This window comes from Oculina patagonica, chromosome 1 (assembly GCF_052425735.1).
Source record: "Oculina patagonica isolate OP01 chromosome 1, crgOcupat, whole genome shotgun sequence".
NCBI lineage: Eukaryota > Metazoa > Cnidaria > Anthozoa > Scleractinia > Oculinidae > Oculina > Oculina patagonica.
In genome coordinates this window covers 6,371,114-6,383,004 of record NC_135758.1, presented here as the reverse complement: position 1 = coordinate 6,383,004, position 11,891 = coordinate 6,371,114, and the positions used below count along the sequence as shown (strand labels likewise).

Below are 11,891 nucleotides of genomic sequence, written 5' to 3'. Positions count from 1 at the left end.
GGATAAGTGCGATGAATGGCGATTGGAAATAAAGGTAATGATTGGGGGTGGGTGGACAGGCTACTTTCGACCGTTGGACAGTTGTTTAGGAAGTTGGGTGGTTCTTTGTAACTTTATCATTGTTTTGCATTCTGCTATAAGCTGGGGGTTGATATGTTGGATCGTTTGAGATATTCTAGATCGTTTCTGAGCACTTGGCAAAGATGTTAGGTTGGCAGCTAACGTTAGGTTAGTGTTAACCCTAAGGGTTGGGGTTTGTTTTCGGCTGACTGCTATAGACACGTCGAGTCACTTGACTAGTGAATAAAAACGTCATGTTTGTGTGCCGTTTTATTGCGCGAATGAAGCTACATAAGCTACATAAGTTCTAAAACTAACAAGGTCCCTTAGTAATACACAAACACACACCGATTCTAAAAACTACAAGTTGCAATTTTCACGCATCGTATCAAAACTTTTCCTTGAACTTCGCAATCTAAAGACGTGGAGTTCATGTTTTCCTAAGCATAATGTCTGTAAGCCTCATAGTACTGCAGCTTCCCAGACATCTTATCGTCATTTTTGGCCGGCGTCCTCTTGGGTGGATTGAGAATATCGGAACAACCTTCTTTGTCGGGGTCTTTTACGCATTCGACATAGATCTCAATGTGCTCTTGAAGAAAGGCGAGGGGAGACGATCCCTGGGACAAAACCTGAGAAGTTAAAGATAAGAACGGCAATAAATCAACAACGTTCAAATCAGTTTGGAATTTATCGAGCGTCATAGATCGTTTACTGGGTTACATACATAATGTATTGTCTGGAGAAAGCCCGAGTTCGTTAATTGCAGATACGTTTTCTTTCTGACTGGTGAGTTATGTCATTATATGGTTGGTTTGAAAACTCGGTTGTTTCCAGCGTGATCTGAGATATGTTAGCTGTTTGTCTTGAAATTGTAGCTGTGATAGCTGAGAAATCTCCGAAAATTTAACTGAAAACTGAGATTCCAGCAACCCCATCCAGACCCTCTGATCTAGTCTTGTTGTGCCAATTATGTTGATGGACAAATTGTGACCTTAGAGCGGTTTTCACTTGAGTGTCGAAAGTACAATTGCGTTTGCTTTGGTTTGCTACTCGCTTAGTGATTGGCTTAATCTCGCGCCACTTTCTCAGCCAATCAGGAATAACCCAACACCAATCCTCTCGTCGCCACATCCCCCTTCGCCTCTTTTGCTTCGAGTTTTGTTGGTTCACTGGATTGTCTGTGTCCTTTGTGATTGGCCAGAGTATTACTTTGGTTGGTTTAGACAATCAATTGAATTAACTCTAACAAAATACCAATTTCAAACTGGATTCTAAGGTTTTTGAGTGTTGCCATTCTTGAAGAATAATGATTAACCAACCGCAGTGTAACACAACGTGCCAACTTCGAAAGAATTGCAAAACCTTGCCGGAGCCCTACTCTAGTGCACTGATCAATAAGGGGGACAAAAGCAACCCCGTCACATTTACATGGAATTCTCCCTTCTCTTTCCGGGGTTACAAACCTTGAATTGAAAGTGTACCCGTATATTGATTGTAAAATAACTAAAAAAAAAATCACCTGGTAATGGAAATCTTTGAGGTTGAATTTTTCACCCAAAGCGGTAGTAGCATAATTTCTGGCTTTTAAAATTGCTATCCTACCAACCATGTACGCTGTGGATTGTCCTGGCCAGCTTTGGTAACGGGTTACCTGCCACAACAAAAATCATACTAATAAATCGCAGATGTACGAGCAAAAATTTCTAAAGATTAATTTTTGCACAAATATATATATCTTGATATATGACTTATTAATGGTTTTGCGTTTGTTTGTGAGAATATATCAATTGTGAGGATTTAAATTTGTGAGATGCCGTGCCCGAGCATACCTTGGGGAAAAACTTAGAACAACTGCGTTTGTGCGTGGATCGTGTGTAAGATTCCCACTGCAGATCAGCGCGCTTAAAACATTTGGTTTAAAAATTATAATAAGTAGCCTGTATAATTTAGTTAAAATGAGACTAAACTTTGTTTCAAATACTAGTCTTGCAAAGCAACCCGTATTTTGTGTTTTCAAGCTGTTCTGCAACAGAGAGTACGTGCGTATTTGATCGTTGGCCTGTCTAGGTTTGAAATTCTGGGGTGGGTGCGATATGTCACCTGTCAGATCGGTTTTTGTTTCTAGGTTTCGTTTTAATTTTTGATGGTTTATAAGTTGTCAGTTTAGGCGGGGAGGTACCATTTGTCAGTCAAACTTTCCAGGGTCGCGTCTTAGGACAGGTTTTGTTTCTCCTGCCGCTCTACAGGGAATTATTCATACCTCTTTTCGAGTGAAGTCAGAATCATCCCATGCATTATCAGCAAACATTTTGATGGCTTCGTCTCTTTTCATTCCAGTATAGTGCAGCCCGGTGTCAACAATCAATCTCACTGCACGCCAGATCTGAAGAGAAAAAAAAAAAAAAGAAAACGCATCGCCTTTTTGAAACATATAAAATTAAAGCGGGCTGGACAAGGAGGTCTGAGAGCCCTCGCCTCCCACCAATGAGGCCCCGGCCGGATTCGATTGCGGCCCGGTACCACATGTGGGTTGAGTTTGTTGGCGCTCGCCTCTGACTAATGTTTTCGGGTTGGATTCCCGGATGTGGCGTCACATGTGGATTGAGTTTGCTGTTGGTTCTCGTTCTTGCTACGAAGGCTCCCTCTGGGATTCTCCCTTCGCATAGTCGGAGGAGGATACATGCCCCTAACCTTCTTGTTTTAAATATCGCTTTCTTTAGAAACTTAATCAGTTTTTATCCATTTCTCGTGTCAGGATAATTGTATTTCTTATTCATGTCTACCAACCTGCCACTTCAGCATGCCGTACTTTTTCATTGGTTCGCCGTCATAAACATCTGTATCGTCTGAAATCAGTGGATTTTCTGCGTAAAGAGCCCAGCCTTCCAGGAAGGCTGTGTAGTATGTTTTGGAATCTAACCAACCAATCCGACCTCCACAGGTATCTCTAAAATGCTCCCTGGTTCCTTGGATCTACAATAATTAAAAACAATACATGCAGGAAAATTATTTCCAGATGTGTTTGAAAACCTTTCAATAGCGTTAAGACATCTTCAGAAATCTTCTGATATTATATGATCTTTGGCAAAAAGTTCGCAGGTATTATCATCGTCATGCATCGTCTTTATAATCATCATCATCATCATCATCATCATCATCATCATCATCATCATCATCATCATCATCATCATGAAATTAAGAAATAATGGCCGCAAGGATGTTGTTTTCACCACACGAAGATAAATTTCGTATTAACTAACCACTGTGTAGAAATATCTTCTATGACTTTACCTGAATATGGTGTCCCGGCCGAGACTCGTGAGCATTTATACTCCACTCCGAGAACTTAGGCCCCAGCTTGTCCAGGAAGAACGGAATGTTGTAATGCGTCGGTTTTAGGCACATTGGGTCGCTTCCGTCGTAACTCTGTATACCGCTGGACGGGTTAAGGTCCGGTCGCAATTCAATTGGACAGTTTGGTGTTGAGTGTTTATCTCCGGCGAAGTGGAACAATTCAGTTATTTTAGGATATAACATGCTCATCACCTGAGACAAAGAGAACAGTAAACTCTAGCGTCACTGTTATCAGTTACTCGCACCAGTACCAAAAAAAAAAATGTTTACCGGATATTACATGTAAATATCTTTAATTGTGAAATTTGACTATTGGCTTCAGGAGTCATAAGGCTTGTTTGGCCTTGCAACGAGTGATTAAATTTCGATTGCGTTTCGCCAAGGTATGAACCGTATGTCGCCAAAGCGTATTTGGCATTAGCTCATTTCATGTCGACCCAGTACTATATGAATTTTTCTCGCAGTTTTTTAACTTTTCTTACCCTCTTCGACGTCTTTTTTTTTCGTTCTTTGTACTTGTAAACTTCTTTTTACACTCTTTTTTTTATAAGAATCTAGTTTATAAGAATATCGAGGCAGAAATTTGCGAATTTTTAAGAATTTTCTAAGAATAAACCCGAGGCTGAGATTTTGAAAAGAATATAGTTTTTAGTTGAAACAAAATCAGGTATTTTCATTTCCGTCACTTTATCTCTGTGAGGAATGCTCTGTTTTAAGCCAAAACGGCCAGGCTGCAACGAATAGCAATGGAACATGTACACAAATGAATGTAACACGATACAGATCTGGACACCAAACACTTGAAATTGATTACCCAATACTTGCTAAAACGGAAATGTCAAACGGTATTTTCTAAGAATGTTCATAAGAATATTTTCAGCCTAAAATCGGCAGAAAAATAAGAATATTCAGCCTGGGTCGGAACAACTGTATTCCTATATAAAAAAAAACAGAGTGTAGTGGGGTTTGTCGATGTGCTTGGATTGGCTACAGCCAGTACAGTATTTAATTTATTGATAGGGTGTTCTTATCAGGCGCTGTATGTTTCTAACTTTGATATGCTCCCTTTCAGTTTTAAATTAATTAAATAGGAGTAAAACAGTTTCTTTGTACACAATTTAGAGATAACTTGGTACGCGAAAGACATTCACTTGTTCAGACTTGAATAGGAGGGAAGTTAGGAGGGAAATTTGTCGGGACAATGAATTTACAATAAAACAGAATAGTCTTCCTTCGATCCTTGTTAATAATGACTGCCCTCTTACCATTCTAGCCTCCTTGAACCAACTTTGCAGAGCCTTCCATCTCATTGGACAGTGTTTCTTTGCCCCGTCAATACTGCTGCATCGCACATGTGCCTGTGAATCGGACTCGTTGTCAGGAAAGGGGTCAACATTGAAGAAATTATCCGGAGCGTCTAGCTTGTTTCTGAATTGTTTGATTGCTTCCGTTTCGTTGTCTGTTCCAGTATCCCCCTTAGCTGCTTCCACGGCCTACAAAACACAAATGAGAATATTTGCTCGGTTATTTAACAATTATTCCACAAGCGTACGTTTGATATGAGATGGTAGATAGTTACGCGCCAAGTTGGCTATAACAATCTCATATCCAAGAAGCGCGAGTGAAATTATTGTTTTATTAAAAAAGCCTAGAGAATTGCAACATTTCATCTCCCCAGCTGTTTTTGTTGACGCGTATCGACAACCATTTCAGTTGTGATCAGTTGAATATGAGCTCATATTCCATTGCCTGTTAACCAATCAAAGCTCAGGAATTGCAATATACCATTGCTCGTTTAATTTGTAATAAAAAGACACATCACATTTCTTCCTTGTGTTACACATAAACAATAACCTTCATATGGTGAGGATGCACTGTTATTTTTGATACGGTCGCGGATACCGTCTGTTTTGAGAAGCACAAGAACAAACCTCGTGCTCATCAAAAGCAGCAAACACGCAGCGTGGTTCCTGCTGGAAATCCGCAAGTTTAATTGTATGGTTCCTCCATTGTGGAACGATCGCGCTAACGTAACGAACATTCCTCTTGAAAGGGAAAATTGGCTTTAAAATGCACAATAAAGTGACATCTACTTGTCCTTGTCTTCTTCAACAAGGCGCTAACTCATGAAAAAACTCCGTTGAAAGTCTAATTGTTATCCAGATTGTCACCATCCGCACTCGTGTAACTGTAAGGTTTCGTTATATGCAATTTGTGTAATTACTGGTAAATCATTGTATGTCTAGGGCTGGGTTTCAATCGTTTACATCATGTTTGTGATAGCTTGTGTCGGAGGTGCCTGTGCAGTTTTCAAGCGCGCGTATGTGGCCTTTTAAAATCTAGAAGGCGCCTGCTACACAGGCTATGTTTATGAGTAATAAGATTGCTTAAAATAGTATGACTAAGAGCCTCATACTATGACCAGTTTGCACATCATGAAACATCATGACCGATACGATTTTCCGTGTAAAAGATCGAAAAGAAGCTATGGCACAATAAGAAGTCATTCTTGCGATGGACGAAATCATTTCCAAAGCAAATAACTATCGATCCGGGCATTTTTTTTCACGGGAGGGCACTATATACTACTTATTAACCGAGAGTGATGTCATTACAGGGGAATCTCAGACCGAGGCCTTGATGTATTGACCAAGCGATAGCGAGGTCTATACATCAAGGCCGAGGTCTGAGATTGCCCTGTAATGACCGAACGGACGAGGTTAATAAGTTATTTATTATATGGCCCTTTAGCGCTATTCTAAACTGAAATATCTAAAAAACACCGAGGTGAAACTCGCTCTCGCTCTCTGTGGCTCTCTTCGTCTCTCATACTAAAGAAGTATCGGTATGCTAGTATTTTTCTTTCAGTTGTTGAAAAGATAGTTACATTTTGTCGGTATTTATTGTCGTTCTCGCAATTGCGCTAGTAGCTTTTACTCACAACTCAAAAAACCATGTAAAAACCGCCGAGCCGAGAAAATTTTTCATAATGCCCGGTCATTACAAGAAAATAATGCCCGCTCAGCAGCCAATCAGAGCGCCCTCCGGTGGACGGGCACTATCGCGTCACGTGTTCAATTTAAACCAATCAGAATCGGAGAAAATTTAATGGTGAACTATAAGGGCTGATAGTGCCCTCCGGCGGACGGGCACTATCACGTCACGTGTTCAATTTAAACCAATCAGAATCGGAGAAAATTTTGTGGTGAACTATAACGGCAAATAGAAAACAGTGAGAGAACCAATCAGATTCGCGTATTTCCAATAGAACACAGCTGAGTTTCTACTAAATCAAATTACAATCTCGCAATAGCAAAACAATTGCACTAACCAGTGGGTAAAGTAAATCCAGTTGTTCCTTTCCCACGTTATGCACCTGCATCGGCGTCATGTCATTAGTCGTGAAATATGGTAATATCATGGCGTACGCCGTTTTACCGTCCAACTCGTCTCCGGTAGATAATTTTGGGTCCGTTGGCCAAGATTTGTTCTCTTTGCCATCAAACCAAACATGAGCCAGTGGAAGTGATGCCAATCCGCTTGAAACATTACTTGGGACGCAATAGCGGTAATGGTCGTCCTCTAGATACCTGTCAATCAATGGAAATGTTAGTTTATGACAATTAAAGAAAGGACTCTCAGTGTTACCAATTTTCTCGGAAAAAACATAATGGTATCCGAGCTCTTATGAAACGGAAAAATGTAAAAATTGAGATAAATTATGCAATTTTTGGTTGGAGAAAGGCCAAGTCGTGGATGACCAAAAAAGAATCTGAAAAAATAAAAGTAAGTAATAAAGGAGGATGAATACAGAGAAAAATCAGAATCACTGGGCCAAAATGGAAGAGGATAAAGGAGCAGTTGAGTGATATTGAACATCGCCAGAGAAAGAACAGAGCATCAGATTACCCAGCAGCGGAAGCGGAAGAAACTAAGCGAAAAAATCATAGAGATTTAGGCGCTTAAGAGAGGACGTTAAGGAAACTAAGAAAAACTAGAAAGAAAGGGGTCTTCGAATACCGACTGAACTGAGCAAAGTCGAGAACTGATGAGGCAGCAGTTATTAACCGGAAGGGAAGAGTCTAGATTAATGTAAGGATAGCTAAGAGAAAGGAGGCATCAGGGCATGTCATTGCATCAGTCACAGTTTTGAGCACGATTTTTGGAAGAGTCATTTGAGTTCTGTTATAACACAGCACGAAATCACATTATTTCAGTTGTCTGACCTCTTCAACATTGCTACGTAATGAGCCTGTTACAATTAAAAATTGACAAATTTACCTTAGCAGTTGGTTCATCGGCTTTCCCATATATTCCACAAGGTAATCACTTAAAGACTGCTTTACAGTTTTACCGCTGTGATCATTCTTCCACTGGTTCTTCATGTCATCTGTAATGTTGGAATAGTAGTCATCGTTTAGAGCATCTTTGACGTAGTCCTCGTCTAAGACACCTGAAAATTAGGAATTGTAAATTGTGATAGTACTTAGTTTGAATTCCATAGTTTGCCATAAAATATATGTCATTGGATGCCCTGACTCTCAAACGCCACAAACTAGGATAAATTATGGGAGGAAGTGAGTCTGGACGCGGGAAGAAGCGAGTGCTTTATGAAAAACACAAGCCATTACCTCGGGGGGAATGCATAGACATAGAAACTGAAGTTTGTCACACAGACAAAAAATCAGTCTAAACTTCGTCATGCAAATGAAATGAAATCGCCACATTAAAGAGGAACTAAATTTGTCACACAGCTAAAGCTGTAAATACAGTAAACACAATCCTCAGCTGACAAATGGCTCTGAAATATTTAAGCGGGAATAAAAAACAACAACGTAAGAAAACGGAACTAAAAAAGCACATTAGTTACATATTTTGCTCCCGTTATTTATAAGTTATTCAAGGCTTAACGAAGCGTACCTGTTTCGTTCTTTAAACCAATGTTCAAAAATCTCCTTTTAAGCGCATTTCGACCAGCAACACAAGCCTCTTGACTGTAAACCATTCCGTGGAGTTTTCCCATTTTCAAGTTTTCCATGTACCTCAAGATCCCGTCCTTGTAACCTTTTAACTTGTTCTCTATCAGTGTTACATCTTCCAAGTTTTCAGGCTTAAGACTTTCCAGCATGGCTTTCAAATCCTTACCAATATTACAGATGGGTTGCTGGCAGTAAAAAGTCGGTCCCATCATCCAATCTCCAGCATAAAAGTTCATGTCAAAAGGATGTCCAAACACCGTCTTCAAATAATGCTTCAGCTGCGTGATGGCTTTCCTTTCCCGTGGTTTCAACTTGTTGGAGTCCATTTCTGTTTGGTTCACTTGCTGCAAGAGGTCCCATGCTGCATCTGTGACGCCTTTGATGTACTCAGGTGTTGGGTTGTAAGCGCTGTACTTCTCCTTTATGTCCTCGCGTGTCGCATCGGGATCCTCTGGTAACTTAAAAGGAAGCTTCTCGTAGTAGGTCTTCTTCGCACGCGAAATAATGCCATCTAGATCGATCCGTTTTGCCTCTTCGGAGTACTCACAGAACGATGAAGATGCTTGCTCCTCCTTGCTGCCGGGATGCTTGTTCTCTTTTTCTTCACGATCATCCTTCTTTTTGCTAGCAAGGGCTATCAGCACAATTCCCACGATCAAAATTATAACTGCAATTACAGCGAAAATGATCAGCAAAATCCTAGCCTTGGAAAACTTATTCCCTTTGAAGGTCGGAGTGTCCTCGTTCATCATTTGACTCCGCTCCCCCGTCATACCTGCAAGGTATTATTGATAAGCTCAAGTAAGACACGCGCCGTTTATGTTAAGATTCGCTAACTGACTAAAAGGGCCGTGAGTAAATCGATTATGATGTATAATGCTGTGAACAACCTGACTCCGAATTATTTGAGTTCTCGGTTTTTCCCGCGTAATGAAGCCTTGACATAAATCTTAGGAATACTGAAGGAAAGCTATCCATACCACAGCTGCGCACTAATTATTGTAAACGAAGCTTTAGCTACAGCGGGGCTGTGTTATGGAATGGCTTACCGAATGAAATAAAACTATCCATCACACTTGACGAATTTAAGAACAAATTGAAAAATCACAATTTCGTCTCATTTTGTACACGGCATCCTTGTAAAGCAGGTTTTTGTTTGTTTGTTCTTACTAGTAGTTAGCCTCTCTTAGTTAGTTTGTTGTGTTTTTCCCTTGTTCCTTTTTTATTATGTTCCTGGGTTTACCGTGTTTTTTAGTATTACCTACCTACCTACCTACCTACCTACCTACCTACCTACCTACCTACCTACCTACCTACCTCCTCCTCCTCTCCTCCTCCTCCTCCTCCCTCCTCCTACCTCCCAATTTTTTTCCCGGTGTAGGTATTGCTTCTTGCATAATATAGGATGTTGTCAATAAACATATTATTCATCACAAAGCTCTAATTTTGGACTGAAAGGTTTATAATAATTCTCAGCTTTTCTAGGAATATCGTTCAGTTACTGTTACTCGAAAAATATATACACGATTTTCATATATTTCAAAGCCCGCGAACTATAAAGGCCATATAGTAGCGCTTTGTAATTTGCTTTATAAGGGCGCGGCAAACATCTTTACCGCCCTTATATCTCATGAATGACTGCCCAGTCGTATCGACACGAGGGGGACTTGTCTCGGGGGGGGGGGGGGGGAGTGGTAGTAGAAGAATTCACTGAAGAGCAGAGGTACTACTATTCTATTGACTAACACACACAAGAAAACAATTACTGTAAACTGTCTGCAAGTCCAGGATCCCTCGTTGAATTTTTTATCCTGCAACTAGTCTTCAATTTCTGGAATCGATTTCGTTCCGCAACACTTTTCATGATTGACAAGGTTCGTGACAGGCTTTTGCCTTAGGGCCTAAAAAGGTCGCACGATATCGTGACTGTATAATCTAATAGTTCATTGCATGTTTCAGTTGCAAACGCCAGCTGTTTTTTAAAAAAATAAAAAAAAAAAAAATTGGGAAGGGGTGTGTGAATAAAAAAAGAAAAAAATTTATTATGAAAAAAAGAAAAAAAACAAAAAAAAAAAAAGAGAGAGAAAAAAAAATTTTTAATAATTAATTTTTTAAATAAAAAAAAAATAAATAATTTGGAAAAATAAAATTTTTTTTATACAAAGTTAATTATTTCAAATTTATATATTGGTTATAAAACTAACCCAGGTCCATGGCTTGAATTGAGCGAGCTGAATATTGAAACATTAAATCAAAGCTTAATGTAAAATCGAGGAATGAACACCGAATGCGATGAATGCATACTTCTACGCGTCTTTTACTAACGGTTTCTGCCATACATGACTGCAAATGAGTCAATCTTCAATTTCTTCTTGCTCGGAGAAATTAGCTATACAGCTGCCCTTGTAAATCCGAGGTGAAATAAAGGTGATTTTATGTGATGCGATAAGATCGTCATGAAATCGCTGCTGGTTTAGGCGCGTGAGGGAATAAACGTTTCGATGAACAAACATTTCTTCGCGACTTAGCTTCTACTGACGGTTTCTGCCATAAATTATCTTCAAGGTTTTCTTGCACTGGCCTGGGTTTTCATTAAGCAAAATGGGACGAGAAATACAGGCTTTTGTCTACAAGAGAACCGACCTTTGAGAATTTGGAGACAGGTTTTAAGGGTAATGAGTGAAAGCGGATATTTATGTCTAATATAACGAATTCTGTTATTTGAAAAGTTCAAATAAAGAAGCCCTTTGGTGTTCTAGCTTCCTTCCACACTAGTCCTGCAGATATGTGAACTAGAAAAGGGATATTCAAATTCCTTAACTAGAAAAACGTATATATTCCTTTTTGTTATTCTCACTATATTACCTCGTCGTTCATAAACGCACATATCACGAAGTGATCGATTATTTCGCAACGTCCCGCTGATGCTTGAGTAGTAAACATTACAGGTGTCTTACCTCAATCGTGCACCCAATGCAATTCGCGGAACGAGGCTCTAGATCTACAGTTCAGTTAGAAGTAAAAGGCGGTCGACCTGCTTTGCCACGTATCTCGGTTGCCTCAAAATGTTGAAACAACGCCCAGACGGTCCGTTGCGGGTGACTGAATATTTATCTTATCGATTTTTTTCCCTGTTTTATTCGTAAAACGCCCGGAGGCATTATTTGAAATACGGTAAAACCCGCGAGTAAGTTTTTTTCCAGGTTAGCCTAAACAGGTCCTTACAAAAATGATAGTTAGCACAAATGAGTTAGGCTATTTAAGTTCCTAACAGGTTCTTATTTTCTGAGGAAAATTTACATTGTTGCTAATGGAAGTTTTAGTAATATCCGGCCTATTAGTTATATAAAATTTGCATACCACACAAGTGTTTATGTAAAAATGAAGCACTAATCATTCAGAACATGACATTGCGGCAACACAGTAGCAGTCACGCTTTGAAAGAGTTGCTGACAGGCAAATGTTTAGATGCTATTGCGAGATTTCTAATTTCCT

At 39.7% G+C, this 11,891-nt stretch overlaps 1 protein-coding gene across 1 annotated transcript; it reads right to left on the bottom strand.

Annotated features, from left to right (window-relative positions):
• Nucleotides 1-323: 323 nt before the first annotated feature.
• LOC144653409 (uncharacterized) lies at nucleotides 324-11,500 on the bottom strand. Its single transcript, XM_078513399.1, has 10 exons — nucleotides 11,354-11,500; nucleotides 8,338-9,171; nucleotides 7,699-7,870; nucleotides 6,749-7,007; nucleotides 4,683-4,910; nucleotides 3,355-3,609; nucleotides 2,851-3,036; nucleotides 2,324-2,446; nucleotides 1,583-1,714; nucleotides 324-692 (listed from the first exon to the last, which is right to left on the bottom strand). The coding sequence occupies exons 2-10, from the start codon at nucleotides 9,167-9,169 to the stop codon at nucleotides 501-503; spliced, it is 2,379 nt and encodes a 792-aa protein (XP_078369525.1). The 5' UTR covers nucleotides 9,170-9,171; nucleotides 11,354-11,500; the 3' UTR covers nucleotides 324-500.
• Between the last annotated feature and the right edge of the window lie 391 nt (nucleotides 11,501-11,891).

Excerpts from the sequence above, each read along its gene's own strand:
- LOC144653409 (XM_078513399.1), bottom strand. The coding sequence starts at position 9,169 with ATGACGGGGGAGCGGAGTCAAATGATGAACGAGGACACTCCGACCTTC. Across the intron at positions 3,037-3,354 it reads GGCCGGGACACCATATTCAG|ATCCAAGGAACCAGGGAGCA; the intron begins GTAAAGTCATAG and ends TAATTATTGTAG. Across the intron at positions 2,447-2,850 it reads ACGGCATGCTGAAGTGGCAG|ATCTGGCGTGCAGTGAGATT; the intron begins GTTGGTAGACAT and ends TTTTCTCTTCAG.